The sequence below is a fragment of the Microcaecilia unicolor genome, chromosome 9 (assembly GCF_901765095.1).
Source record: "Microcaecilia unicolor chromosome 9, aMicUni1.1, whole genome shotgun sequence".
NCBI classification, from domain to species: Eukaryota; Metazoa; Chordata; class Amphibia; order Gymnophiona; family Siphonopidae; genus Microcaecilia; species Microcaecilia unicolor.
The window spans coordinates 95,019,514-95,032,620 of NC_044039.1; the positions used below are offsets into that span (position 1 = coordinate 95,019,514).

At 44.8% G+C, this 13,107-nt stretch overlaps 1 protein-coding gene across 1 annotated transcript in view; it reads right to left on the minus strand.

Annotated features, from left to right (window-relative positions):
- Nucleotides 1-13,107, minus strand: part of LMNTD1 (lamin tail domain containing 1) — a 440,913-nt gene that overhangs the window by 264,077 nt on the left and 163,729 nt on the right. Inside the window, exon 6 of the mRNA XM_030213683.1 lies at nucleotides 12,174-12,299. Within this exon, the coding sequence (XP_030069543.1) occupies nucleotides 12,174-12,299 (126 nt within the window). The remainder of the gene's footprint in view (nucleotides 1-12,173; nucleotides 12,300-13,107) is intronic.

Below are 13,107 nucleotides of genomic sequence, written 5' to 3' on the forward strand. Positions count from 1 at the left end.
AGTAGTGCTTTAGAAATGTTAGTTAGTAGTAGTAGAGCTAGATTTGTTACCAAGGGACTGGCATAGAGTCGTTCACTAGTGCCAGTCCTTTTTTTTTCCCCCCCTCATGACTGCTTTTTTTTTTTTTTAGCAGAGTTAACGTGGAGGGACATAATCGAACGTCGCCAGCGATCTATTTTGGCGGCGGCGCTACAGCTGGCCGGAACCATATTATCGAAAAAGATGGCCGGCCATCTTTTTTTTCGATAATATGGTTTAGCCCGACCAAATGCCAGAGTTCGCCGCGGTTGAGATTGCCGGTTTTGTTTTTCAGCGATAATGGGAAAAAATGCCGGCGATCTCCAACCCGGCGACATCCAAGGCATTTGGTCGTGGGAGGACTCAACATTTGTAGTGCACTGGTCCCCCTCACATGCCAGGACACCAACTGGGCACCCTAGGGGTCAGTGGGGTGGACTTCAGAAAAGGCTCCCACATGCATAGCTCCCTTGTTTTGGGTGCTGAGCCCCCCAACCCCCCCCCCCAAAACCCACTACCCACACATGTACAACACCACCGTAGCACTTAGGGGTGAAGGGGGCAACTACATGTGGGTACAGTGGGTTTTGGAGGGCTCCCATTACCAGCACAAGTGTTACATGTAGGGGGGGTGGGCATGGGTGCGCCTGCCTTAAGTGCATTGCAGTACCCACTAAGTGCTCCAGGGACCTGCACACACACAGGCCTCTAGGACTTGTTGCTGCTGTATAACCTTGGCACACCAGTTGACACCTGAAGACTAATCTCTTTCAAAAAGTCCTTTATTTGAATAAGCACGTTTCCTCACAGTTAACTGCAGATCAGAGGTTGTGCCCCACTGGCAAAGAGTCTCCCTGGTACTGAGATTAGCAGTAGGTCAGAGCTGGCAGAATGGTGTACAATGCCCTCTTTCAGCAACATTCAAGGTAATAACTAAGTTCTCTAACGTGGGTAACACATGAAAGGGATCTAAAAGTGGCTTACAAAAATGGCCACTACCTCATGGACTACTGGAAACAAAACAGAGCACACTCTGACCCAGTTAGCAGGGGGAAAAGCACCATGGGAGTAGAGCCCACTACCCTACACCCACCACAGTGCATTGCTGATGTGAGTCTGCAGTGCCCCAAACAGAAAAGGTGTCACACTCACCTGGGAGCCACATCACAATCAGGGAAAGGCTGTCAAAGGATAGAACACATTCTGCTGTCATGGAGGTGGGTACGGCATTTGAGGCTGGCATAGAGGCTGGCAAAAAAGGTTGTTATTTTTATTTTTTTAGTGTGGGAGGGGGTTGGTGACCACTGGGGGAGTACAGGGAGGTCATCCCTGATTCCTTCCGGTGGTCATCTGGTCAGTTGGGGCACCTTTTTGAGGCTTGGTCGTGAAACTAAAAGGACCAAGTAAACATGGCGAAATACTGCTTAACGCCGCTTTTTTTTCCATTATCGGCGAAAGCCGGCCATCTGGTAGCCACGCCCATGCCCGCCCATGTCCCGCCTTCACTAAGCTACCAACACGCCCCCTTGAACTTTTGCCGGCGAAGCGACAGGAAAGCGGCGATGCTGTCAAAAATGATACTTTCGATTATACCGATTTCGCCGCTTTTAAGAAATCACCGGCCATCTCCCGATTTATGTCGGGAAATGGCCGGCAATCACTTTCGAAAATAAGCTGGATAGATACACACAAACATGATATAAGCATCTGTTAAAAAGGAAAATAACCCTCAATACCATTCTAAAATTAAATTTCAAATTACTAATGATTGTTCATCTGCATTCAACATTCCTACATATCACATAAACAAGAAAATACTGACAATCTGAACCACACATATACCTTGGAGCTTATTTTCTCCCTGGTAAACACTACATAAGCTATTCTCTCTACTCTCTCTATAGTAAGAATTGCAGCTTGTTCAGTCCAATTTTAAAGGCATTTCATCATCTGATGAGAACTTTAGAAATAAATACAAGCAGAATTCACAACCCGAACTTTATCTAATAAAGAAGGTGTAGCCAGTGAACCTTGGCAAGCACAGGAAAACACAATGCTGTATGGAACTGACCCCAATTTTCATCCAGCTCTGACATTTATGAGGAGAGAGTACAGTATTAAATTCTAATATTTTCACATTACTAAATTGACTAACTTAATCAAGAACAAGATGAAACTACTATGGATTTGTCTTATTACATTTATAGACCCATAGTTACAATTTTTGAAGTAAAAACATCTGTTTATGCATTTGCACTAGTATGAGCTGAAAACACTAGGACCATCTTGTCCAGATCCTTAATGGTCTGACTCTAGAGCCTTGTAGTGATCCTGGTTGTACTCCAGAGATAATCTGGTAAAATCTCAGGATACTTAAAATCGAACCTTATGCCTCATTTAACATCATTAACACTTGCAAAATGTATTGCAGAACTCAGTGGGACCCTTTTACTAAGCCACTTAAGCGTCTACGCGCGCCCAACGTGTGCCAAAATGGAGTTACAACCTGACTACCATGTAGCTCTTGCGGTAATTTCATTTTGGTGCGTGTCTGATACGCACTTCTGAAAAATATTTTGGGCATGTGTAACGGACATGCACCAAGTGGCATTTGACACGTGTAGATCATTACTGCTTGGTTACCGTGTGAGACTTTACCGCTATGTCAATGGCTGGCAGTAAGGTCTCAGACCCAAAATGGACGCATGACAATTTTCATTTTGCCGCACGTCCATTTTCGGCAAAAATGTAAAAAAGGCCTTTTTTATAGGTGTGCTGAAAAATGGATTGGCGCACTGCCAAAATCTGCGCCTATATTACCATAAGCCATTTTTCAACGCGCCTTTGTAAAAGGACCCTAATATGACTTGAAATGTGTAAGAATACAATGAACTTGGAAGAGAAACCAGTGGATTTTGTTTTTCTCTGAGGAATGTCTTCTGTAATACCACTATCTTGTATTCCTAATGTCTGTCAATGTCTTCTGTAATGCCACTATCTTGAACTTCATGACCTTGTAACCCAAAATCCTTCTGTAAAACCAAATGTATATCTTTTGCTATTTCCAGTATCCATGATAAATTGTAAGCCACATTGAGCCTGCAAAGAGGTGGGAAAACGTGGGATACAAATACAATAAATAAAATAATTGATTATTCATTTGTCTGGGTAGGGTGACTCCAAGAGAAAACTCTGATAATCCTGGCAATTGCTGAAGAGGATTTTTGAACTCATGCAATAACCGAGCAAAACAGAAAAAAATATTTACAAATGTTAGCATTACAAACTAATATCAGAAGAAAGGATCTTTATAGCCTTGGAAGCTCATAGACAGCAGCACCTGTGAAGAATTATTTTGCTGATCCAACAAAATGTATCATGACCTGCAAGGAATTTGTATTACAAATTTTCTTTAGCTGTCACTAGACCGATAGAAGTGCACCAAACAGGGCTGGATTTAAGATTTTGGTGCCTAAAGGCAAGACCAGAGAGCAAATTCCAAAGAGGTTGGGGAAAGAGGGAAAGGTTGTCAGAGACCCCCAAAACTAGGGAGACAAGAGGAGCAGAAGAAGGCCATAGGGCCACAGTGGTTCCCATGCACATGTCCCTGAAGTAAGAGGGAATAAGCTTCTCTTTCGCCTGGGTATTTGGCCCCTTTAAAACTCATCAACCTATGCCAGTGTTCTTTAATGCAATGCCTGGGGCTAGTGGCAGCCCCTGGAGACCTTTAGGATGGCCCTTATCATTCTTCTTTTTTTTCTGCTACTCCCTACCTCTTTACCCAAGCTGATGACAAATGGGGGAATAGGATGGGAGGAAGAGCCACATGCTTGAAAGACAAGGCATTTCTCAACAGACAAACAGAATATTCTAGAAATGCCCACCACCATGAAGATACACACAATAAAAAGTTTGAAGGTGGGCTGGGGGTGGCTGTCATTAACACATACTGATCAGCAGTGTTAATGCCTCACATGAGAAGATATTTGGTGGCTCCCCTTCAGCTCATTTGGATATAAAGTGGCCCTGACTTAAAAATTAGTGACGACCACTGCCCTATTCAGTTGCTTGTGTTGCCTATGGGTAAATTTGGGCCATGGAACCAAAATATGACAATGGCAGTGGATCCCAAAATTTCCCTTTAATGCTTAATGCTAACAATTTTGTAAAAAGAAAAGGAAAGACCAATTTAAAAAATACAGTGAAAAGGAGCATTTAATCATGATTAGCTGCAATTGGAAGATATTGACATTGGAAATTCATCTGGTTTCTACCTGACAATCAAAAATCCTCTCCTATTGATCTTTTGCAGTGGGTGCTGGATGTCACAGCTGTGATTACTCTGAGCCAGGAGTGGATCTAAGAAGCCAAAACTCTTCAACCTACTACTTGCACAGTAAAGAAAAACAAGCACATTTCTGAGTATATTAAGCAAAGCTGGCAACCCTAAAAGAATCCAAAATAGCTGTAGAATTCAAACATGCATGGGGGAGGTACAGAGAACATTAGTGGGAGATGGGGAGGGAGTAGACTACAGATTAAGGACTCCTTTTAATAAAGTGTACTAACAGATTTTGGGATCCTTTTACCAAGCTGCAGGAAAAAGGGCCCTGTGCTAGCAGCGGGGGCTGTTTTTCCCATGAACCAGGGCCCTTTTTACCGCAGTGGGTAAAAAGCCCCCAGACAAATATGGCCATGCAGTAAGAGAGCTCTTACCATGTGGTCATGCGTTGGGAAGCCCTTACTGCCACCCACTGAGGTGACAATTAGGGCTCCCATGGTAACCCTTGCAGTAGCCGGGCAGCGTGCAATGCCCGATTATCACCGGGTTACTGCAGCACAAGCCATTTCCAGGGGGTTTTCTTTTCCCTCCAGAAATGGCATGAGCTTGGGGTAGAAGTACAGCTGACGGCCATGTTGGGCTGGCGGTAGTTCTGATTTAGCGTTCGGTAAGCCTACATTGGACATACCGACGCTTTATAAAAGACCCCCGTTATTCCTATGGGCTTCTTAGTATTTGGCATGCTATTTGTCAGCACACTAAAAAATCCATTAGTGCACCTTAGGAAAAGGATGACAACACAGTAGGCAGCACAAGTAGGCAGACTTGGTGGAAAAACTAGTCCTTTAATCTTCTATAGATCTAATTCATTAAGATCATTAGGCTTCTTTATTGAGCTTCATACTGAGCTGGCAGGTGACCATATTAATTTATGTTTAAATTATTTTTATTGACATTGAATGAAAACGATACATTTGGTGATTAGAGAGGAGACATTATTCAATATCATAACATTGAAATTTCAACTTTTGTCCCCTTACTCTGTATGTGAAGCTGTCTAATGCCTCAAAACGTTCCACATGCGTTAACACTTAAACATAGTTTCTGTATTATCCACCAACATCTAGCTGTGTGTTGCTTTCGCCGTACATTTTCATAAACCCCCAAACCTCCTCCCCCCTCCCCTATCCCAACTCTCCCTCAGTTCTAAGCTAGGAATTAACAGTTAAATAATTCTATGCTTCCCCCCTATCTTGAGCTGTTCAGATCCATCAGCACAGTCCATTTTATAATCTGAGGCTTCACATTGTTTTCTATGTTGCTTGCTGCGAAGGGCTTTGCCTCTTGTAGCCCCTCGCCTGACATCGCCTCTCTTATTGTCTCTTAGTATGACCTGTCCTTGTCTCCGACTGTGCTCTATGTTAGATTTCTCTCAAATGATATACAGCAAATTAAAGTGTCTGTTGCCCTCCCCTTTTACCCTTCCCCCCCCCCCTCCCCCCCCTTTCCTCACACACGGGAGCGAACTCCATCTCGCTCGAGTAAGTTGACAGAGTCATTCAACCTCTAATTTATTATTCTACTTCGGGCTGAGGGTTGTAAGGTGTCCCAAAAGTTCGCCCATGTCTTCTGCAGCTGCTTTCCTTCTCTGGAGGACAAATCCGCTATCCCTCGTCTTTCTAGATTTAGGAGTTCAATCATTTGGGATCTCCATGCTCCCACGGTAGGTGCTTTTTCTGCTCTCCAATGCAACAAAATAGACCTTTTTCCCATCAGCACAGTTCTATGTATGAAGGCCCCCAGGCCTGCGGGTGCAGGGCGTGCCCATTCATTTATTCCAAACAACATCAGCGGCTGGCATTTGATCTGGTGGTCCCAGTATCTCTGCGCTTCGCCCAATATCCGGGTCCAGAACAATCCCACCTGCTGGCAAGACCAAAACATGTGCCCCAGTGTTGCAGGGGCATGATTGCACCAGGGGCAGGCGGCTGAGTCCCCAAATCCAGCTTTATAGGCTCGCGATGGTGAAACATATAACCTTAGTATAAATTTGTAATCCATTTCCCAGTAGCGATTGAAGATAGAGCGTCTCTGTATGCTTGTCAGGTATTTCTGCAGGAGGTCCGCTGTAACTTCTGATGCCAGATCTCTGGCCCAGCTCTGTGCTCTTGTCTGAAAATCTATGTCTTCCGTCGTGTCTTGTAAGAATCTATGGTGAAATTTAAGCGGTACTGGGTTTTGGGCACCCAGAGTCAAGGCCGTGTTCAGTGTGTCTTGAACATCCTCGCTCAGATTTACCCAGCCTAAAGCTGTGATATAGTGTCTCATCTGAAGGCAAGCGAAACGGTCTCTCTCTGTAAGTCCGAATTCCTGTTGTAGATCTGCATACCGCTTCGGTTTACCTTCATCTGTCACCAGCTGACATAGATACTGGATCCCCAGTGCTCTCCACTGGCTGAATGCCGGCGATGTGGAGCCCTCCGGGAAGTCTGGGTTGTGATATATTGGCAGAAAAGGGGTGACCCGCCAATCAAATTTGTGTCGGTTGCATAACCATTTCCAGGCTGCTCTTGCTGCTGCAATTAAAGGGTTTGGGCCCTCTCCTGTATCTAGTCTTTCCCCGGGGGCGTGTAGACTCCATCCCAAATGCACCCTAGGTGTCATTGTCTTTTCCAGTTCTATCACTGAGAATTCACTTGTCCCCACTAACCAGTCTCTGATGTGTCTCATTGCACTTGCTATAGTGAGATGTCTTATGTTGAGCAGGCCCATCCCCCCGTGTGATCTCGGCTTTTGAAGTATGTGGACTGGGAGCCTGGGTCTCTTCCCATTCCATAGAAAGCTTTGCACTGCGCGATGCAACGCCTTCTCTTCTCTCTGTTTCAAATAAAGTGGTAGCATCTGGAACAAATACAACCATTTGGGAGCTATCATCATGTTGAACAGACCTATTCTGCCTGAAAGCGATAGTGGGCATGCTCTCCACAGTTTCAGCAGGCCTCTGGTTTTTGTCAATAAAGGCCTTACATTTGCATCATACAGTGTGTCCAGGGCCCTGGGGATGATCACCCCCAGGTATTGCAGATTACCTGCCGCCCATTGTAGTGGGAATTCTCCTCTCCAGTCTGTTTGCAATGTATCATCCAGCGCTAGGGCCCTAGACTTGGTTCTATTAAGGGAATAGCCCGAGAGGGCGCCATATTCTTTGATGGTGTGTAGGAGAGACTCCAGGGAAGCCTGTGGGTTACTCAAGAGAACTACAACATCATCTGCATAGGCTAATACTTTGAGCTCCCTCCCGCCAACCTCTATCCCTGTTATCTTGCGTTGTGCTCTAATTCTGGCCAAAAGGGGCTCCAGCGTCAAAAGAAAAAGTAGTGGGGACAAGGGGCAGCCCTGTCGGGTTCCTCTCCCGATGTCGAACCCTTGAGTCTTGATTCCATTGATTCGAAGCATTGCTTGTGGATTTGCATACAGTGTTTCTATTGCCTCTGTAAACCACCCGTGCAACCCTATGCCCCTCAGTGTTTCGAACAGGAATGTCCACTCTACCTGATCAAATGCACGTTCTGCATCTAAACTGACTACCATTTGTTGTGTTCTTTGGGGGGAGTTAGACATTAATGTTAGTATCATTTTCCGTGTATTCAAGACCGACTGACGACCCCGGACAAAGCCCACCTGATCCTCCTGAACAAGACGGGGCATCCAAGGTGCCAGTCTCTCTGCTAGAATGCGTGATAAGAGCTTAACCTCCACATTTATCAGGGAGATGGGTCTGTATGAACTCGGGTTCAACGCATCTCTATCTTTTTTGGGAATAAGGCTTATAAGTGCTGTATTTGCGTGCAGGGGGAAATGTCCCAGTTCTACCACTGCGTTTAGATAATCAGTCAGGGACCCCACAATCTGTGCGCTCAATAGCTTGTAAAACTCTCCTGAGAGACCATCTGGCCCCGGCGCTGAATAGAGCTTTAATGCGCCTATCGCCTTCTGTAATTCTTTGGCTGACACCGGGGCATTGAGGAGGCCGACCTGATCTGTGGGTAGACTCTCTAATCCCGCCTCTTTTAAGTAACATTTTATATTCTCCCGGTCTTCTGTGTGCCCTTGTTTCCCTTTGTATAGCTTTGCAAAGTGTTGGTAAAAGGTGTCAGCAATCTCTCCGGGGTCATGCGTCACTCTACCCACTTTGGTGCGGAGTGCTGTGATGTGGTGTGGTTTGCGCGCGCCCTTCACCAGTCTAGCTACCATCCCTCCCGTTTTATCTCCAAATTTGTGTAGCTTGTATTTTCTGTAAAGGAGGGACCTCATTGTTCGCTCATGCAGCATACTATTAAGTGCTACTCTAGTGGACATTAGTGTGTCATAATTCGTCTGCGTCGGTGTCCCTGCGTACGCCCGTCTCGCTTTTCCAAGCTGCTTTTCCAGAATTATTATTCTCCGGGCAATTTGTCGATTCCGCTTAGTGACGTAGGCTATTGTCTCTCCCCTAAGCACCGCCTTCGCTGCGGACCAAAACAAGATCTCATCTTCCTGGTGTTCTCGGTTATGTGTGACATATTCCTCCCACTTTTGGTGTAGGTATTTTCTGAAGTCGTCTGACTTGTACAAATATGCCGGAAACCTCCACCCCGGGGATTGTTGGAAAAAGGGGGCTGGGTCTAAATCCACCCAAATTAACGAGTGATCCGAGATTTCTTCTGGGCCTATAGAAGCATTTATTACTCTGGGGAATTCTGTCTGTGATATGAGAATATAGTCGATTCTAGACTGTGTCTGATGTACCCTGGATGTGTGTGTATAGTCCCTCTCCTCCCCATGTAATATTCTCCAGGGGTCTACCAGTCCCATCTCATGACATAATGTTTCCAGTATCGAGGGTGGAGCCGAGGGTCGCGGTGGCTGGGATTTGGAGCGATCCAAGGCCGCATCCATGACTTGGTTCATATCTCCTGCTAGAATCAAGGGAAGTGTATCAAGCCCCTTGCATTTCGCCAAGACCTCTGCGAAGAAGTCTGCGCCTGCTGCGTTGGGGCCATATGTTGACACTACAAGCATTTCTTTTCCTTGCGCGTTGATCCTAATTCCCACTAGCCTCCCTTCCTGGTCTCTAAATTCTAGTCTAGTAGAGCACATGAGTGATTTGTGAATTAATATTGCTGTTCCTCCTCTCCTACCCGTGGCTGGTGAGCAGAACATTTCTCCTACCCAGTGGCGTTTCAGTTTCTCATGTTCCTCTTGGGACAATCTCGTTTCCTGGAGACAGGCTATCCCCACCCCGTGTCTCTGTAGGGCTGCGAGAATCTTGGTTCTTTTGACTGGGGAGGAGATCCCTCCCACATTCCAGGATATTATACGTATCTTATTCTGCGCATGAACAATGCACTGTTAATGTGTTGTGATGTGTTGTCCACCTTTGTCCCCTGGGCTCCCAGCCCACCCATGGGACTAACCATACTTGTCTCCTTCTTGCCCATCGTGTTCCCAGTTTCCAAAGTATAAGCTGCATGACTCTGTCAGAACCTCTATATCCTGTGTGCGACTCTCGTGTGTGTCCCTCTTTTGTTAAGCCCCCCACCCCTAACTTCCCTTTAGTTCCCTCTTCCTTCTGTGTCCCATCTAGTTTGTGATTCCTAAACATCTAATCTCTTACTTAATAGGGAGCCCCTTCCATGCCCGAAGCCCCCCGCCCTCAAAGGTGCAACGTACTTTTACTCCCTTGTCCCTTGAAAGAAAGCCAACCTTGTAGGAGCTCACTCTTCCTTTCTTTGTTCATTTTGGTCAATCGGGCGTTGTTCCAGCTCTGTAATATATTCATGTGCCGCTTCTGCTGAGTCAAATGTTTTCCAGCGGCCCTCCTGACGAATCTTGAGCACCGCAGGATATACTAGCATAAATCTGGCCTGCAGCGCGTAAAGCCGTCGACATAACGGTGTGAACTTCTTCCGGCGCTCTTGCAGGGAGACCGAGTAGTCCTGAAAAATTCTAATTTGGTGTCCTTCATATTTGGTATCATCGCGTTTTATGCGGTATCCACTCAGTATCTCTTGTTTATGTAAAAAGTTATGCACCTTCAAAATCACCGCGCGCGGGGCCTGGCGACCATCTTGCTTTCGGCCCACGCGATGCACTCTCTCCAGGCACAGGCCGCCCGCGTGGTCTGACAAGGCGAATTCTGTTTTTAACCACTGTTCCACGACTGTTGCCAGCACCGAGTCCCCAATCGATTCAGGTAGGCCGATCAGCCGCAGGTTGCTGCGTCTGCCTCGGTTTTCTAATTCGTCTACCTTATCTGTGAGCGTTGTTATTGTGCTTTCTAGGTGGCGAATCTGCTGTTGCATTGGGGGGTGAATGTCTTCCACCTCAGACACCCTGTGCTCTAGTTCTCCAATCCGGTGTGACTCCTCTGCTAGTCGGGTCTCAAAATTTGCAATTTGCGTCGAGATTCTCTCTAATCTGGGTTCCAGAGCCTGTACCACCGCCGTATTTAGTTGCGTTAGTTGAGTTAGCTGCACCTCCGAAAAGGGCGGGCCACTCTGTGTCTGCGGCGGCTCCATGCCTGGGCCTGTGGCTTTCAGCGAGTCTTTGTCTTTTTTTACTCCTCGCGGCGGCATAATTTTCGCTGATTTTTCCACGTACTTGTCCATCACCCAGTTAGCCGCTGTTTTTGCTTTTTAACTGCACCGGGGCAAGGCGAGATCTCAAAATCTTTGACGATGTCGGGCGTTGGGCCTCGGAGAGCAGGAACTCGCGTCCTACTCTCTCAACGCATCACGTGACCCCCCGACCATATTAATTTAAATGCCAGTGCCAGCATTTAAATTAATATGTGTATTCAGTGCCACTATAAATAAAGGAGCAGCACTTAATATATGTACAATGCAGTCACCATGATTGCACTACTAGCTGACATTAGCTTGTCGACTGCAATGTTTCAGAGTTTTTTGTTTGATTACTATATTTTGGATGTTGCAGTATTTTTAATCATCTTTTGGGCTTTTTTATAACCTTCTAGATGTGCTCATTAGAGCTGAATTGTCTTGACTCCTGAGGCAGGTGTCATCGCCAAAACGCAGGACTGCGTCGAGTCAGTTTTATTGAGTTGTTTTTAATAAACATTTAGCCCTTGTGTTGGAAGTTGACTGGTCATCCCCCATTCTTTGTTTTCTGTTTTGTTTTGTTTTTGGGGGGGGGGGGTGTGATCCGTTCAACAGAATTAAACTAAACCTATAACTTATCTGGACAGTGGATGAATATTGCTACTATCTAGCTACTGTCTAGATAATTTAGATATCTGCATTTATGCCAAGTCTATAGCTGGTGTGATTGCAGGTGGGTTACACTAGAATATTAGAACAGAATATTTTATTTTTAAACCGCCTTTGTCCAAAACGGGGAATACAAAAAAACATACATAATAAAAAAACAAACAGAAGCACTTTCAAGCCTTACAAACCTAGGTATAATATTTCTAGTTGCCTAGGTTCTGTTATAGAATGAGCTCCAACATTGTGTCCACAGGGCGACTAAATGGAGAAGCCTAGATGTGGAACTGCCCCTTACTGGCCCTTGGTGAATGTATAACTTCATTTGAATATCAAGCTGTTTATATTTCACTTCCTCTAAAAAAAAAAAATCTAAAAGGGCCAGAATGAACTAGGATGATATTTTAATAGAGGCTGGTTCAAAATCTCATTCATATGAAAGTTAATATGCACAGTTAATAGGCTGACAACTCTGTATACTTTACCATCTATGGCACATTAGTGCTACAATATCATTCTTGAGGGAACTCTGATCTACTTGCAAGCAAAATAATAATAATAAAAAAACTGGAACAGTATCTTTGTTATGTCCATCTTAAATTCACCTGTTTCTCCAGTGCATTAACCTGTGCTGTTAGTCCCTGGATGTGTTGCTGAAGGTGTAGGTTTTCTTCCTGTGCTTGTCCCAACATGATTTGCTTATCTTTTAATTGCATCTGTAGCTCCAGAAACTGTAAAAGAAATGAGGGAGCTGTTAGCCAAGAACTCTGCACCTTCTTACAAAATAGAGAACCAAATGCCAACATTTGTAACTCAGGAAGTCAGTGGTCTGTAGAGTTTATACAGATAACAGATGGCAGCTTTGAAGTGAACTCAAAGACCTCATCTCTTAGGGGGTATTTGTCAAAGATAATATGGTACACTGTGTTTTCAAATTTGAAACATCCTTTATTTAAGAATGTCTGGAACAACATCACATAATTTCCATTATACAATGGCAAGTAGAAACAGTTAAAACAAAGATTTGTTCTTTGAACAAAACTATTTATTATTACATGCTAAGGATAGCCTAAAGTCAGTCAGGAGTCTGAACCACAGCAATGGCTGTCATCCATTGAGCCCAGCTGCATTCAGTAACCTAATTTTCAGTGGTTAACTAGCAAACATTAGGACCTATGCAATAACTCACAGTAAAAGTGTTTTATCAAATGCTTCAGTCAAATTTTGTGGGTAAATTTATAAAGCATTTCCATGTCTGTGTATTTCTGTTTTTTTTTAAATATCTTTATTCATATCAAAGCAGGAAATGATATACACTGGTGCAAGCAAGAATTACAGTAATAAGAGGGGGAACAACAGGAACAGTAGAAACCACCAATATACAAAAAAGAAAACCGCTTTGACATATTTTGGTTATAAATAACAAAACAAATAGAAAAAAACCCCAGAAACATAAAACCCTCCCCCCTACAACCCTCTCCCCGAGGACCCCCTTGCCCAAAGAGACCCTAAAGGGAGAGCATGGATATCCCCACTTCC